The 18,346-nt window shown below is 38.9% G+C and overlaps 1 protein-coding gene across 1 annotated transcript; it reads left to right on the top strand.

The window, feature by feature from the left end:
- Positions 1 to 1,879: 1,879 nt before the first annotated feature.
- Positions 1,880 to 6,377, top strand: LOC108980803 (probable WRKY transcription factor 13). The gene is made up of 4 exons (XM_035694445.1): positions 1,880 to 2,079; positions 2,192 to 2,527; positions 2,691 to 2,924; positions 5,851 to 6,377. The coding sequence occupies exons 2-4, from the start codon at positions 2,220 to 2,222 to the stop codon at positions 6,023 to 6,025; spliced, it is 717 nt and encodes a 238-aa protein (XP_035550338.1). The 5' UTR covers positions 1,880 to 2,079; positions 2,192 to 2,219; the 3' UTR covers positions 6,026 to 6,377.
- Positions 6,378 to 18,346: the final 11,969 nt, after the last annotated feature.

Here is an 18,346-nt window from a genome sequence, read left to right as displayed (position 1 = left end):
ACCGACTGTGGCTCCACCCTGGCTCAACTGTGGCTCGAGTGAACCCTAGACAGATTGTTCACTTGACATCCGTTTGACAGTCCACTCGAGAGAACCCCAGGCAAATTGTTCGCTCGACATACTGCTCGAATGAATGTTCGAAATTAGGATTTTTCCATGCCGTATAGTATAAATCCATATTATTTTTCATTGTATTGTGTGATTTTGAGTAGCCAGAATAAAGAGAGAGAAAAAGAGATCATTTTATGAGATTCCTGAGAGTTCATTGGCTGTAATATTGGGGCTATGTGATTGAAGATTTTGTGATTGGTCTCTTTTACTCCACCTTTGTTGATAGTGAGTTCATTGAGGCCGACCCCACCTATGGACGTAGGCTCACACTGAATCGAACCACTTATATCTTGGTATTCTGTGTGTGATTGTTAATTTTCTTTTGATTTGTTTCCGCTATTTCACTTTAACTTAGCCGATGATAACCAATTAAACACAATAGAACTAAGTAACATTTGGTAGCTAGAGAGATTAGACTTCAATTGCTACGGGTGCCGTTTGATCACTACAAGAAAATTGCTTATTTTTAGCCAGTTATTTTCTACGAAAATACTTATAATTTTTTGTCAAAATGAGTATATTTTTGTCGTAAATAGTCATTCTCGTCACAATTAATCAGTCACAATTAATACTCATTTTTCTTGTAGTGGATTAAAAAGCGCCACTAATTACACCCTCATGATAAAGTATTAATTAATGAAGCATATCCACCAAAAGCGGTATATATAATGATCATATATATGATCTGTTCGGATCATGAGGATGCAACACAAACAGGTACCACGATAAGTAATAATCCAAGGTATGCTTAGAATTATAATTTCCCATGATCCGTAAAATGCATGTTTACAAGGCTGTGGATGGTCCATGCAGAACTTTTTCGCTTAGATCAGAAAGAACAAAAAATTTACCAAATATTTTTTATATGCTTAATTGAAGGGGATGATAACAATATTATAATAGGGTGCATGGTTTGGAGTTTGAGAAATGGTGAGTAGCTGGATGCAGGCCGGGGCAGCTGAGTGAAGTATATAAAGTTGTTATAATCACCAAAAGAAAGATGATGAGAAAGGCGAGAAGCTTTATTTTCTGCAAAAGGTCAAATAGGGCCTCTTTTATTAATCATAACGATATCTTCACAGCTGATACAAAGAGATGAGAGATTTGCACCAAAGATTCATCATCATTGCCATCTGATCATATTCCTTTCGGGCTGCCCAAAAGAAACCCTAGCTAGAAATTAAATTGAGGATGCAAAAGAAACCCTAGCTAGAAAGTGAGTGATCGATATTAATATAATTATAAACGTCATTTTGCTCTTTTTGAAAGTTTGTGGTGAATCATAATAATTTTGATTTTGATCATCACTTGTGCACTTTGTATTTTCGGATTTGTCTTCTATTATTGTGCACTCATCTATTTTCACTTTTATCCTTGGATCCATTTAGGCAACTAGCAGTAGCACGGGTTTTCTGTACAGTACGTACTTATTAATGCAAATGACCTGCATCCTAGCTCATGTGTCAACCAAATTAACCCGCCACTGCTTAATTAGTCTGCTAGCTCTCAGCTCCCAATACTTGTCGTGTTTTGTTGACCTCCTTGTAAAAAGTAGTAAGTACTTCACATTCCACTAGCTTCCCGTGCGACACATGACCTTTTTATCTTAATCCTTTTCAGGTCAAATAGTAACTGGTGAAAGTCCAAATCACCACCTCCGGTTTTCCTTCCATTTTTCTTTATTTTCCATCTCTCTCTCTCTCTCTCTCTCTCTCTCTGATATTCTTTTCTTCTTTGATAGTAAGGTTGTTTATTAATTGGATAATTCAAAAAGAGGGTCTTTTAGAGATAGAGATCGGAGAAATTAAAGAGAAAGCAGGAAGAGCAAACGGTCGGTATATATAGCTAGCTAGCTATCTAGCTAGCTAGGTATTTGAACAGTACTTTCTTTTATCTGTAATTCTGAGTATATCTATCCTAGAATCGTTTGAGAGAGCCTCTCGTACGTACTGCTTCTAATCTCGAGTAGTAAGTACTGTTTGTAGTCCTAGATATATATATAGATAATATTCCTGATTATCGCAGTACTGATCCTCTCCTATAAAAGGAACTCAGCACCTTCATATTTGATCTTCAACAGTACTCTTCATAGAGATCTCGTAGCAGAGATGTCAACAACTTCCCAAACCATGCTCAACCATGGCCTCTTAGAGGATCAAGATCCGGTACCTCCACATATGGGTTTTTTTCCTTTCCCTTCCAACTTGACCAGCTTGCCTCCTTTGGGATTCCACCAATCTAGATCTCTCAAAGCATTCAGTACCATACCTCCTTCACTTGCATCAGATGCACCTTCCAGTAATCTCAGCGAAACTTTTTTCTCTTCTGCCACTACTAAGCAAAGAGAAGACATAACATCTCCAGGTTGTAGAGGATCCCAGCTACTTTCCTTGAATAGATCAAGCGCAAATCTCTGGTAAAGTGACATAGCAGCTTTTTATATCCATCCATGTAATTATGTTCCTTTTTTAAACGCTACATGCAAATTATCTCTCTTTCCGATCTCTCTCTCTCTCTCTCTCTCTCTCTCTCTCTCTCTGTAATGAGTTGGGTTTTGAATGAATGGTTAATTAATCTAGGGCATGGGGAGATGTGGGTGAGAGCTTAACAGGCAAGAGAGGCGGTGGAGATCTAGATCATCATCATCATCATCTAGGGGTTTCTTCCATGAAAATGAAGAAGATAAAGGGGAGGAGGAAGGTGAGGGAACCTCGGTTTTGCTTCAAGACCATGAGCGATGTGGACGTGTTAGATGATGGTTACAAGTGGAGGAAGTACGGACAGAAAGTGGTAAAGAACACCCAGCATCCCAGGTTAGACAAATCAAAATCTTTTCATTTTTTCTTTATTCCCTTCGATCGATCGTCAAGATCAAAAGTTTAGATCATAATATTGAGCTATGGTGTACCCCATATGGATGCCATGTCCCCCTTCCGATTTCATTAATATTCTAATTCATGTTATCATAATTAGTATGTTAAACGGTTAATGCAGAAGAATTAGATGGGTAAAAACAAACTTGAGGCGCAGTACGTTTAATGACAATATCTATAGATATATGTATCTGTGTGTGGGTGTGGGGTAAAGTGCAATTGCACTAACACTAGTACCAATTTCTTAGCTTAAGATCAGAAGATGCATGTTCTTCCTGCGGAAATTAAGACCAAGAACAGAAGTGAGATTGAATTTACGAAACGACGGTAAGCGGGTAGGTACAAAAGTAAACGATATCATAATTAGACACACACACACAGAGTACATATCAGTCATGCATTTTACTCAAAACAAAGAAAGCATAGATCAGTACTACTTATTCCTGATCTAGGTGCCATATATACGTTTTACGAAGTCTCCATTTGTTAATTATGTGGTTGATGAAGGATTTGAGAAAGCAAATCTAAGTGTTGATGATTCATGTGGCGCAGGACACGGCCAGATCATAAAACACGTTTTTCTGTGTATATATATATATGCAACTCACGAGCAATTGCACGGATAACTGGAATTCCTCCTTAATGATTTGTTAGCACCACTTTTTGTTTTGGTGCGGTTCTGCATGTGATCGACCGCTTAGTAAAGAAAATATAAATTTAATTTAATTTTTTTTAATTTATATTCTAGCACTTTCTTATGTCTGTCATATATACTCTGATGATCCCTTGATAAATGATCCCCACATGCATATGAAACAGAAATAGAGTTAAAATCTGAACTCAAGACCACGCACTAACCCAGATGTCACCACTGCATTAAGCTTAATTAACTTATAAAAAGATGAATTTAATGATTTAATTATTTTAATAATATTAGTAAATTTAATAATATTAGTGCATATTCTAGAGACTACTGTATAAAAGAATCCGGCTTTGTCATATATATAAAGTCAAGGATAATAATTTTTTATGAATGATTTCGGCTCTGAATTGGCATGTCCTCTCGAGTCTAGCTAGTTGCAGGTAGAAAAAGAGAAATGCATAATGATACATATTGTTGAAGTACTCACTTCTTCTGCATGTGGTTCATATTTTCCAACAAATAATAATGGACTCGAGAGAAAATTGTACTCCAAGTGTCGAGCTAGCTGCCTAGCTTTTTCCCCAGTTAATGTGAACATGAACCTGGGTTAGGGTTTTTACTGTTGAAGGGTCGAATTTTGACCGTTAAAACGTGGGTACGACGTCGTTGGAGATGTTTGGATATTAGGGTACTAATGCTAATCATGCTAATTAACCCCGTATTAATTCTACCCAGGTTAATTAATTTGGGTTCTCGTCCCGATGATCATGATACCCTTTTAAAGTTGATGACACAATGAAAAGTAGCTTTAAAAGGAACTGCTAATTAAGTAATTAATTAGCAGTACTACCCTGGTTTGATCTGTCTCTTCTGTCGTGTAGCTGTAACGAAGTTTCCTACAATTAGCTAGCTCTTGATCTTATATAAGTAAATATCACGATGATTGTTTACTCAAGGATCGATCAGAGGGACCGGAGAAAGGCTTTGTAATCATGCATGCTTTTCATGTCTAGGAGGGACCATGCATTTTGGAGTACTGCATTATATGGGATCTTTCTAGGGAACCCACATTAGTAATTAGATAATTACAAATATATATATATATATATATAGATTTTTAAAACATTTTTTAAGAGTTAAAAAAAATTATTTTTAACAAAATTTTGGGGGCCAGTATCGTTCCCCAATTCTATATATATAATATTCCCCCGGCCATCTCGAATGCTAGCTCCTGCCTTGTAATTAATTATAAGGTACTGGTGATTACATGCCGACGTGATCTGGTGGTAAAAGAGTTTTCGTGTCATCAGCACATTATTTACTACGATCAAATATCTTGAAAAAAGAATTCATGAAAATGATCCATATTTGTTGTAGTGTTACTACAAAATCGAAGCTGAATATATAGATGATCATTTGAATTTCTTTGAGTAAATCAGATTCCTTTTCTAATAATCTAAATTAAAATTTAAAAAGTAATCATTCCTTTATATAATTTATATAAATATATATATATATATAGTGTTGCACAAAAATCATAGTATTAGTCGTAAATCCATCATCTTGTAGATTGAGTAATGTTAGATACAGTCATACATTGTGTAAGTACCGTGCATTCATTTAAAAAAATAATGGAATCTATTATTAAAAAATTAATTTTTTCATGTATGTCTCATCTTTACTCACTTTTTTTCAAAAGAGTGTGTGACGTTTGCGCATTCAATGACTACAAATATAATTATTTCTCATTAATTATTGTACATCAGCTGATCAAAGGATATCATACAGTAAATATGGGACCTATTACCTTTTTATATTGTTGTCGGTCTTTTAGTTGTAATTATTGTTAAAGATTTAATCAGTAGTACTATTATCGAATCACATGTGATCTTATATATTGTATTTATAAATCTCTCCCAATTGATCATCTAGGCCTTAGAATTCAAACAGAAATTCTTAAAGAGTATTTGATCATATATGTTAATTTGTACCTTAATTAAATAGCCATGCACTGTCAATTTGTATTAAAAAAATAAAAATAAAAATAAATTAATTATCACGATGTGCTAGCTTCATATATAATTAATATCTTATGTAATATATATTGTGATCATGATCAGTGACTCGCAACAAAACATGATGATCATCTCGAACTAGCTGTAATAATTAAAGTTCTAATTTAATTTGTTGGGATTTTTGAATAATTTTGATGCATGAATGCAGGAGCTACTATCGTTGCACACAAGATAACTGTCGAGTAAAGAAACGCGTGGAGCGATTAGCGGAGGACCCAAGGATGGTTATTACAACCTACGAAGGAAGACACGCACATTCCCCGTCCCACGATATGGAGGATCAGTCCCAAACTCCATCCCACCTTAATAATTTCTTCTGGTAATACTTACATGATGATGATCTAATATAACTGCTTATTTTGGACGAGATTTTTCATCTCAAAAAATGTTTTTTTCGTCACAAAAAGATTTTTAAAACGAAAATGACTGACTTTTTGGAATGCAAAATGTCGTCCAAAGAAAGCATTAATTCCTGTTGTAGTACTGAATGATCATGGATATTATATAATGATCCTCGATCGATCCATTGTGCTTGTTGTACGTACGATCATCATGAGCTGCTGGCATTGCTAGCTAGCTGTGCATGCCTTTGACGGACAGTCATGTTGGGGACACTGGAAATAAACAGTACTAATGTTTTGTATAATACATGCCCAGGTTTGTTGGGTCCTTGCATGTACGTACTAGGTAGATCTTTAAGTTTAACGCCCTGCATCATAAAGAAAAACTTTCATTTCAATGAACTAATAATTATTGGCACCACTTTTCAACTAATTTCGGGCCGGGAAAGTGATAAAAGTCGACCGATCGAACACCTAGCTATCAAGTTAATATAACTTGTTTGGTTATAATTTATCTCGATCTCAAAATTAACCTTGAAGTACTATTCGATCGATCCTGATCTTAATTAATTTCACCGGTTAATTTCATTCTTCCTTAATTTGTTATATATAGTTATTATATATGTAGGTAATTAATATTTAAGGGACTTATAGACAGCTTAAATATTGGTACTTTCAAGATTTTAGGTATGACTACTGTCAATTAATAATTGGCAGAGTTGCCAAATATTCATGCTAGCTAGCTAGCTAGCTCCATCGTTAATTGATCTCATGACTTCAACCGCAACAAGCTAGCACGCACTCAATACCTGCTCGCCTCGCCCACAATTAAGCCTATATTTTTTTGTTTTTTCTCTAAGCAAGCTTGCATATTATAAATAAAATATAAAATATTTCAGACATTTAAGGAGGATCTTTTTCATTATCGATATACAAAATAGCAATAGGAATAATCTCTAAAGGAATGCTACCAAACAAAGAGTTTGTAGCTGGCCATTACGCAACCAAGTGCGCAAATCGATTTTGGAATCGATCAATCTTGTAAAAACTCCAACCTATGTGAGATTTTAAAGAGTTTGCAATGTCGTCCGAAATTGATGCTATTTACCATATCTATTCCTCCTTATAAAAAGAAGAAATCACCAACTGAGCGTCTCCAACTAGAGAGATGGAGGGATAGTTGAGATGTTCCACCATTTTGAAAGCTAGTTTTTGCCGCAAGTGCCTCTGCAATCACCGGAGTTGTAGTAAAATTTTTCTCAGTCCAAATTTCAATAACTTCTCCTGTTGAGTTTCTGCTCACTGCTGAAACCAAGGAGAAAGAATTCCTGACTGCTGCATCAAAAGATATGCATATTTGATTTGTGAGAGGTTTTTGCCATTCCTTCTCCACTTTGGTATTGATCTTTTCTTTTGCATGTAGATTTTCTTGATAAGAGAGGTTCAGCTGTTGTGAAAGATTGTGTAGAGAGAGTTCCTTATGATTATGGACTTGGTCATTTCGAAGCCTCCAGATAAAATCTAGAATCAGACCTGCGAAAATTTTGAAAGGAAGTTCTTCCTAGGAGGTAAGGCTGAGTTTTTTCTAGGGGTATAAAATGAACTGGAACCAATCCTTCATTGAGTTTACCGCCAGGGAGGATAGATTTAAAGGCCATCTGCTATAACTCCAGAGAATTCTAGTTATGGAGCATTCAATGAATAGGTGTAGGAGAGTCTCTTATTTTTCATCACAGAGTGGATAGTTTATAGAGGGAATGCTCGGAATGAACCTTTTAAGGTGCTCTCTTTTTGGTAGAATATTCCAAAGTATCTTCCATAAAAAGAGCTTGTGGCGGTCATGGATTTTGAGATTCCAAATTTTCCTCAATGAAATATACGGGATTGCTTCTCTAGAAGAGTTTGCAATAGTTGATGCAAGATGGTGGGCACTTTTAACTGAGAAAATTCCATTTTGGGTTTTAGTCCAAATGGTGCAATCCGAAATTTGATTGGAGTTGGGCAAAAGAATTTTAAGAATTTCCTTTATGCTTTCTTGTTGGAACAAAGATGTTAACATTAAGAGATTCCAAGATCTATTATTCTGAATAATCAGATCTGAGACCTTGAAGGTAGTCAAGAGATCAACCGTGTGGGTGAGAGGAAAAGGTTCAAAATTTTCCAGAGTTGGGATCAAGGGGTCAAGCCAAGCTCTCACAGACAAACCATTTGCAATTTTAAAATATGTACATTTTTCCAGCAATGGTCTTGTCTTTAGAATTCCCTTCCAGAGACTCGAGTCAGTTACCGTTTGGGTTGCTAATTCGAAGACGCTTGATTTCAAATATTTCTTGGATAGGAGCTTGTGCTAGATACTATTACTTGGTTGGCTCATTTCTCATCCTGTCTTTGCTAATAATGCTACATTCATATTTTTCATCAGTCTTAATCCCAATCCACCATTAGTTTTAGGTTGGCAGATAGTTTTTCATGAGTTTAGGTAGAACTTGTGCTTTTGATCATTTGCTTTTCCCCACCAAAAAATTTTGAAACTAGTGTTCAGTTTCTTGCAAATTGATTTTGGAAGCATGTGCGTTGACATTTTATATGCAGGGATGGCGCTTGTTACTGTTCTGATGAGCATAGTTCTACTGGCTTAAGAGAGCATTTTTTATTTCCAACCATCCAGCCTTTTATTTATTTTCCCCAACATTTCTTTGTAGTCCTCTTTCCTGAATCAACCAAAAGTTGTCAGCATTCCCAAATATTTTATTTTTGATGTCAACTCTTTATATGGCATATTCTCTGAGATTACTCTTCTTGTTACTTGGCTAGTATTTTGAGTAATGTAGATAAAAGATTTTCTTTGATTGATGCACTGGCCAGACCAAGCATTATATTTATCTCGAGTATTGTTGATCGCCTGAATCGACCTTCCTTTTGATTTTGCAAAGATAATTAAATCATCTGCAAAAAGAATGTGAGATATTGGAGGGCTATCTCTACTGATTTTAATACCTTCTAATTTTTGCAAAGCTTCTGATCTAGCCAATAGTCTTGAAAGTACCTCCGTACATAGGATGAACAAAAAGGGTGAGATGGGGTCGCCTTGCCGAAGGCCCCTTTGTACATTGAAGAGACCTTTTGGGAATCCATTGATGAGAATAGAGAAAGCGGTTGTAGAAATGCATTCGTTAAAGAGATTTATCCAGGTCGAGTTGAAACCCAAAACCCTCATAACAGCATAAAGAAAATTTCCTTCAATCAAATCGAAAGCTTTTTCCATGTCTATCTTTAATGCTATCTGACTTTTCTTCCCCTTGTGATGCTTTAGATGATGAAACATCTCATGAGTTATTATAGAATTTTCCTTGATATTGCGACCAGGTACGAAGGCTGTTTGGAAATGGAAGATTATGGATGGAATGGATTTTTTTAGCCGATTTTCCAGAATTTTTGTGATGATTTTATAAATGACATTTGTCAGGCTTATTGGCCGGAAATGTTGAGGGGAAACTGGGCTTACTATTTTTGGAATGAAGACTATGTAGGTGTGGTTTATTTGTTTCAGAAGTTTCCCACTTTTAAAGAAATTTTGAACAGCCGCAACCACATCTCTTTTGATAATATGCCAGTAATGTTTGTAGAAAAGAGCTGTCATCCCGTCTGGTCCTGATGCTTTATGATTTGGGATTTCCTTGAGTGCTCCAAAAATTGTCAATTCCGAAGGCATGGCTATTAGGAATTTATTTTCATCCTCTGAAATTTGTCTTTCAAAAAGGTTTTCAAGGTGCTCCGGGAAAATAAGATTTGTGGAGGTATAAATGGATTTGAAATAATCTATGAAAGTAGATTCGATGATATCTTGATCCATTGTACAATCACCTGGGCTCAGCTTGATTGAGTCGATCTCGTTTCTTCTTCGACGGATAGTCGTTGACAAATGATAAAACTTTGTGTTTAGGTCAGTTGTGGTGAGCTAGTTGATTCTTGATTTTTGTCGCTAAAGAGTTTCTTCATTTTTTAGTTGTTCTTGAAGCTTCTGGTGAAGGAATTTCTCTCTCTGTAAGCTCCATTGGTTCGGTGGGTTACTCTGGAGATTGCTTAGCTCTGACTCAAGATGTTGGATGTTGGTCTGGATCTTCCCGAAGTGGATTTTATTCCAATGCTTGAGTGCCTTTTTTGTTTCCTTAATTTTATTGCATAGAATAAAAGCTGGATTCTCATATAATTGATGGCTCCATACCTCTTGAATTATAGCATTGCTGAGTGGCTTTCGAGTCCTGAATTCCTCAAATTTAAAAGGACAAATTCTTCCTTATCTTCATGGTGTTAAGCAAGAGGGGATTATGATCTGAAGTTGAAGAAACTATGTGCTGGATAGTGGCATTTAGAAAAAGTAGGTGTCATTTTGCATCCTTTCACCAGTAAGTTCCTATGTCTTAAAGATCTTATTTTCCTTACCCCGCTGCTTTTGACTTGGATGGATTCTCAAGGAGTTGACCAATTGGCAGCTGCATTGGTTGAGGACCGCCTGGAATTGGAGGAGGAAAACCAATCAATGCGATCTTTTATCGACAACGCTCATAATGGTGTCATCGCCTCAGGAACTGAGAAGGAAAGGTCGTTCTCTTATTATCTCGAGCTGAATCCTGCTCTCATAAACCTGAGGATGAGGTTGTCTTTTTACATAGTCAGGTTGACTCGCTTAGATCAGAGGTGGCGAGTTCCTTAGAAGAAACCAGTCGGTATCGACGCGAAGCAAAAGCCAGCAGACTTGAACGGGACAGTCTGGTCGCTCGCCACAATCAGATGGAGAAAGAGGTTGTGGAACTTGAGAAAGTGAAAGTTGATTATGTTGCTCGCTTGGTGAACTCAGAAGAAGGAAGTCGAGAAGCAAATACCCGACTAAGTATAGCTGAGGGCGAGAAAGCCAAGGCGCAATAGGATCTAGCAGCGGCGAAGAAATAACTTAAGGAACATGATTGACATTACTTAAAGCTGAACCAAATCATGGAGTCCCATAAAAAATAGTTGTTCAAGTCAGAATCGAAGGTGACAAAGTTGGACGTCGAGTTAGCTCATTCTCAAAGTGAGATTGCTCGCATTCTTCCTCAATTGAATGTCGCCTACATTGTTAGAGGCTGAGCCAGGGGTCTATGGTTCAAGCTTAGGGTTAAACAGTTGCAAGAATTCCTGCTTAATAATCCCGAGGCAGATCTTCACACCTTAGACTAGAAGTCAATCAGAGCCAGATCCGCTGCTTACCATGTCTTCTACTACTTTGGGAGAGACACCATGTCGGAAGCCTTTTCTCCTCCTTGTAGCTCTTAAAAAATTTTAACTTTTGCGTTTAGTTAAAAATTTGTGTATGTTGGACTAAAATGTGTATGTTCTAAAGAACTTTCTTGATCTTAACAATGTGTTTTATTGTTTCGATGTTGTGTTGTGCTTTTGGTTATGTGGTGATTGGCTTCTTCTTTTTTTTTTTGCTCTTAGCTTTGGTGTTTTTCTCTCAGGTAATCTTGGTAAAAAGAGTGTGGCAAGAGAGTTCCTCGACCGTGTAACCTTGACAAGAGGTGTAGAGGGAAAGCTCCTTCACCGCATAACCTTGGCAAAAGGTTTAGTGGGAAAGTGCCTCAACCGCGTAACCTTAGTGGAAAAAGTGTGGCAGGAGAGTGCTTCGACCGCTTAACTCTAGTGAGAGGTGTAATGAGAGTCCCTCAACCAGGTAACCTTAACAAGAGGTATAGCGGGAGAGTTCATCAACGGCGTAATCTTGGCGAAAAGAATGTGGTGGGACAGTGTCTCGACTGCGTACCTCTACTGAGAGGTGTAGTGGGAGAGTGCCTCGACTGCTTAACATTAGCAAAAAGAGTGTGGCAGGAGAGTGCCTTAATCGCATAACTCTGGCAAGAGGTGTACTGAGAGAGTTCCTCGATCGTATAATCTCAGAAAGAGGTGTAGCAGGAGAGTACCTCAACCGCGTAACCTTGGCACAAAGAGTGTGGCGAGAGAGTGTCTCGACCGCTTAACGCTGACGAGAGTTGTACTATGAGAGTTCCTCGACCGTGTAACATTGGCAAGATATGTAACAGGAGAATTCCTCGACCGCGTAACCTTGGCGACGAGTATTAGCCAGGCAACTACTAAGGCAATGAGGTAAAATAAATCAATCAGAGTAAATAAGATGTTATCCAATCAAAATAATGTATTTATTGTACTGAAATTAATACATTCATAAATTAAACGTAGCATCTTCTTAAATGCTCAACAATCAAGGGATGGGGCAGTTCACGTCTCGTGGTGTCTTTGAGGTGATAAGCTCTAGGGCGATGACTGGCTACCATGATGTATAGTCTTCACCGTCGCAGCCCTAAATTTCTTTTTTCTACTGTAGTTACCCCAGTCTCCTTTAGGACTAGGTCACCCACCTTGAAGGACATCGACCTTACCCTTTTGTTGAAATATTGTTCTATTTTCCTTTTGTTGGCTACCATTCTGACCCCTACATCTGCTTTTATCTCTTCCAACAGGTCGAGATTTTCATCTAGCTTCACATCATTTATCTTGAAGTCGTAGTCTATCCTCATGTGGCTAGGTAACCCCACTTCCACTGGTATGACTGCTTGACTTAAATAGGCCAAGGCGAAAGGTGTTTCGCTGGTTGATGCTTTCACCTTCATTCTATATGCCCACAATATTCTAGGGAGTTCGTCCGCCCAGGTCCCCTTCTTCTCGCCTACCTTCTTATTTAATATTCCTATAATGGTCTTGTCAATTGCCTCAACCTGCCCGTTCTCTTGAAGGTGGCTTGGGGACGAGAATTTGACCTTGATTCTGACCTTAGCACCCCACTTACGATAATGCTCGTAGTCAAACTGTTTTTCATTGTCAAATATAATGCTTTGCAGTATCCCAAATCTACATATTATCACTTTCCACACGAACCTAGTAACGCTTTGGGCAGTCACCATCGCCAATGCTTCAGCTTCGGCCTACTTAGTAAAATAATCCACGACGACCATAATGAACTTAGTGCCCCTTGCTCGAGGGCATAGGACCGACCAGGTCTATGCTCCATTGAGCAAATGACCAAGGAGAGGTTATTGACTTCAACTCTTCAAGAGGGTTGTTCGGGACCCGTGCATATAATGGCATTAGGCACATCTCTTTACAAATTCTCTAGCATCCTTTAAGGCGTTTGGCTAGTAATATCCTACTTTCAGGATTTTCGCGACGAGGGATCTCCCTCCCAAGTGATTTCCACATACTCATTCGTGCACCTATTTCATGATATAGTTATCTTCTTCTTTTGAGATGCATCTCAGTAATGGCACTGAGAATCCTCACTTGTATAATGTTCCATCTTTATTTGAATCGGGTCACCCTATTCCTTACCTTCCTTGCTTCCTCACGGGAGGCAAGAAGGTTTCTAGTCGTCAAATATCTGAATATATCATCTGCCCATGTCAGGGTGTGCCTTCCTACTTCCATGATCTCGGATCCTATAGCAGGTGTGTCAATTGCCCGAACGCTTACTTTTCACGACAAAGTTTCTTCCCGCTTCGTCGAAATTGCTCGCACTAACCGATCAGCTTTCCAATTGTCAACCCAAGGGATCCGCTCGATCCGAAAATATTGGAGTCCACTGAACCCTTCCTGCACCTAATGGAGGTACTTTATTAACTTTTCTCCCTTTGCTAGATACTCCCTCACGACTTAGCCAACCACCACTTGTGAGTCTTCCTTTATTTCTACCTCTTTCCCGCCCGAAGTTTCTATTATGGCCAATCCAGTGACCACGGCCTCGTACTCGTCTTCGTTATTTGTCACTTTGAAATTCAGTCGTATTGTATGGTTCATCTTAACCCCGTCACCTATTACTATGTACACTCCTACACTGCCCCCTATTCGGCAAGATGATCCATCCACGTATACCCGCCATGGCTTCCCAGTTGGAGCCTTTGACATTTCTTCATGGAAGTTTGTGAATTCTTATACGAAGTCAGCCAAAATTTATCCCTTGACAGCAGTTCTAGGAACGTAACTGATTTCGTACTCGCTTAATTCTATGGACCACTTAACTAGCCTTCCCGAAGTATCGGGTCTTTGTAATACCTTCTGTAAGGGCTCCGAGGCAATGACTTTTATGGAATGCGCCTGAAAATAAGGCCACAAATGTCGTGCAGCAGTCACAAAGGTGAAAGCGATTAGTTCTATATTCAGATATCTTGTTTCTACTTCTCATAGAGTTATGCTTACGTAATACACAGGCAATTGCTCCTTTCCTTCCTCCCTTACCAACGCGGCGGATACAACTTCTGGGGTCATGGCTAGATATAAGGACAATGGTTCCCCTTGCCTGGTCTGACTAAGTAATGGCGGGTGCGCCAAGTACTCCTTCAATCTTAAAAAAGCTTCTTCACATTTAGAGTCCTAATCTTGGGCCTTTTTCATAACTTGAAAGGGAGGCATTTATCTGTTGACTGGGACATGAATCTATTGAGGGCCGCTATTTTTCCCACCAACTTATGTACTTCATTTAGATTCGTGGGAGACTTCATCTCAATGATCGCCGCAGTTTCTCGGGATTGGCCTTGATGCCTCACTCCGACACCATGAACCCCAGAAACATGCCTGATTGCATCCCGAATGCACACTTTGTCAGGTTGAGCTTCATCCCGTACTGGTGTAATACTCTGAAGGCTTCCCTCAGATCCTTCATATGCTTCTCGAATTCCATGCTTTTCACCAATAGATCGTCCATATAAACTTCCATATTTCGGCTTATTTGATGTTTGAATATCCTGTTTACCAATCTCTGGTACGTAGCCCCCGCATTTTTCAGGCCAAAAGACAAGACTTTGTAGCAGTATAATCCTCGATCAGTTATGAAGGTCGTATTCTCTCGGTTGGCTCGCCTGGATCTGATTGTATCCTGAATAAGCATCCATGAAGCTTAACATTTTTTGTCATGTAGTCGCGTCGACAATTAGATCTATCCGCGGGAGAGGAAAGCTATCCTTTAGACAAGCCTTATTAAGGTCTGTAAAGTCCACGCACATGTGCCACTTCTCGTTGGACTTTTTCAATAATACCACGTTCGACAACCACTCAGGATATTGCGTTTCTCTGATGAATCTCGTTGCCAATAGTAGGTCTACTTCTTCTACAATCTCCTTGTACTTTTCGTAGCTAAAATCTCTTCTGCCTGACAGGTCGTGCACCTTGGCTGATGTTCAATCTGTGCTCTATAACCTCCTTGCCAATACCAGGCATGTCTTTGTGACTCCATGCAAAGACATCCTCGTGCTCGGTAAGGAACTGTTTTAGTTGTCGTCTCTCATTACTCGCTATTCAAGTTCTGATCTTTACAGTGTTTTCTAGTTTGGTTGTATCGAGGGCAACAAATTCCAAGGGTTCATCCACTTCCCCTTGCCTCAAAGCGTCTTTGTCCCTTGTTTCTGCCTCGATCATTAGTATTTCTAGTAGCAACAAAGGGATCTTGGCATCATTTCCTCGCAACTCAACCACTTTTACTTCTACTTCTCCTTGTCTAAGTTCCTAAATGTAACATCTAGGGCGAGTACCTATTCTCCACGAACTTCTCCAATTCCCGCCTCTATAGGGAATTTCATCTTCAAATGATACATGGAGGTGATCGCTCTCAGGGCGTTTAGCATAGGCCAACCAATGATAGGATCATATGCTGACTGGGTCCTTTCCACGAGGAAGTTTGTCATGACGGTAGAAATATGAGGATCTACCCCTACTGACACTGGTAGCGTGATGGAGCCCATGGGTTGCATCGCTTCCCTAGTGAAACCTTTCAATGTAGTTGGTGCAGGGCGTAGTTGGTTTATTTTAATTCCCACCCTGGTGAATGCATCCCAAAAAAGGATATCAGCAAAGCTCCCATTATCAATTAATATCCTTTGTATGATGTAGTTTTCCACCAGCTTTGTAACCACCAATGCATCATCATGCGAGTAGACTACTCCGCTGTGATCATCATTGTCGAATGAGATATTGGGTGATACCTGTATCCACGATTGTTTCATTGATCATTCCACATTATATACCTCCTCGTACCTGGCCTACCTAGCATATGTTTTCCTCTCAGACGAAGTTGGACCACCCCCTGCATATCCTCAAGCGATCGTTCGTATCTTTCCCGATGGTGGATGTCTTTGATCTGCATCCTGCCTAGGACACCGATCTCGTCGTTCCTATGATCTCCTTCCTCTTTTTGGCGACCCTTCCTTCTTGTGCTCTCGCTTCGTTAGGGTTTGCGCCCCTATTTCTTGTCGTGCGAATGCGATGGTGGAGTAGCATTCTGAACAACAATGCATTCTAGCTTGCCATTGCCCCTCATCTCTTCAATCTTTTGTTTTAACATGTGGCAATCTTCATTTCTATGCCTGCTTGCATTGTGGTACATGCAAATACTTCTAGGCCTGTGACCCTTGATCCTCGCCACATCTGGCTTCTTTGACCTTATCTTTACCATGCACACTAAAATAGTGTACGTGATCGCTACTGTATCATCCGGTGTGAATGTCTCGCTCACTTCGTGTTGGCTTATCCTGCCCTTTTGTCCCTTTTCTCGTTCTTTTTTTAACCTCCCTTCATCACCTACTCCTCCTTTCGTTTCGATCTAACAGTTAAGGCGAGTAGCATATCTTCGGCATTGACAAAGTCGTCTACTCTGTCCATAAATTCTCGTAGAGTGGAAGGGGTTTTCTTTGCCAACTCGGCCATAAAGAGCTCCTCTACCAAATACCCCCGAGTAGAGCAGCCAACATGATCTTGTCATCTTGGTTGTCGGCTATCATTCTTTCTTTATTGAGCTGTGCCAAATATGCCTTAAAGCTTTCTTCTTTTCTTTACTTCATGGTCAAGGGATATGCCGCTAGTCTCCTTCGCCTCCGACTAGCCATAAACTGGGTTAAGAAATGTCTACCTAGTTTCTCAAAACTGTCGACAGAACCTAGTTGTAACACCTCGAACCATCCTCTAGCTATTTCATTTGACTTCTATTCCCTTTAAAGTCAAAGGGAATGCCCTACATGCAATTTTGCTAGAAAACCCGTGAAGAGTCATGTGGGCTTTAATGGTCTCTAAACGTTCCGCTGGGTCTTTGGATCCATCGTACAGGTCTATTGCAGGTACTTTGAATTTTGGTGGCAAAGGTACTGCCATGATTCTTGCGTTGTACGGCATATTGGTGTTGGTCAGCAATTGATCAAGCTATGATGATATCCCTATCCTCTTAGCCATTTGCTTGTATTTGTCCATTAAATTGCGCAGGTCGTGGTACATCTTTTTCGTCTCTTCATTTGCTTGGGGAGATCTGTCTACTACTACGCTATGTGCTTCCATGTCAATCCTATCGGCTTGGCTTGGTGTTGTATCTTCCCCTGATGGTTTGTTCTTTGACTTGAGGGTGTCATTCTCTTTCCGCAATGATTCTACTTCAGCAGTGAGTTTTCTCACTACTTCCTCCATTTATGCGATCCTTCCTTCCATATTTATTGACGACACTTCCTAATCCCTAGTTCCTTGAAACTGTGTCGTGGTGGGCATGTGAGTAGCACACTAGTTGCAGGACAAAAATTCCACAGACGACGCTAACTATTAATGCCTTAATTTTCACAACAGACCAGAAGGGAGGAAAGAATCATCTCTGGCCCACGATGATTTTATAATCTCTCATAGCCTCACATATCGATTAATACAATGGATAAATTTAGTCTAGGAATAGATAAGTCATCACGAGCCTCTGGAGAGTCCGTCCTTCATTTGTAGAGATCTCCTCCTTTTATAGAGATATGTTTTCTTCCTTGAAGTGATAGAGTCTCAACTTGTCTTGTGAAGACTTTTCCTTTTAGGAGTCTGAGCCAACTTCTTTTGGTTTATAGGTTTTCAAAGGGCTGGATCTAGTCAATTCTCGTTTGTTTTTAGAAAAGATCTCATTTCATCTCATCTAATCATTAAAACTTTTCCAACTTCCAATACAAAATAAAATAAACAATTCAACTTTTTCAAATCTCAAAACAAAAATAATATTAAAAAATATATTCTAACAATATTTTATTCAACTTTTTAACTTTAATCTCAATTCATCTCATCTTATCTGCGAAAACAAACGAGTCTACTCTCTAAGAAGTGCAAATTGTCACTTTTTATAGTATGAGACTCTAAAGACGCAATGTATCCATTTTGATAGTTTGGATTGTAAAGTGCAAAAACCCTTAATTAGCAGTTTAAGAGTATAAGGGTATATTGTTCCTCTGTGTGTGTGTGTGTGTGTGTGTGTAT

The sequence above is a fragment of the Juglans regia genome, chromosome 10, assembly GCF_001411555.2.
Source record: "Juglans regia cultivar Chandler chromosome 10, Walnut 2.0, whole genome shotgun sequence".
Taxonomy (NCBI): domain Eukaryota; kingdom Viridiplantae; phylum Streptophyta; class Magnoliopsida; order Fagales; family Juglandaceae; genus Juglans; species Juglans regia.
Note: the sequence above shows the minus strand (reverse complement) of the source record. Positions and strands in the feature narration are given on the sequence as shown.

Bases quoted from the DNA above. Each gene is read 5' to 3' on its own strand.
- LOC108980803 (XM_035694445.1), top strand. From the start codon at position 2,220: ATGTCAACAACTTCCCAAACCATGCTCAACCATGGCCTCTTAGAGGAT. The intron at 2,528-2,690 runs GTAAAGTGACAT...TAATTAATCTAG, and splicing joins AGATCAAGCGCAAATCTCTG to GGCATGGGGAGATGTGGGTG. The intron at 2,925-5,850 runs GTTAGACAAATC...GCATGAATGCAG, and splicing joins AAGAACACCCAGCATCCCAG to GAGCTACTATCGTTGCACAC.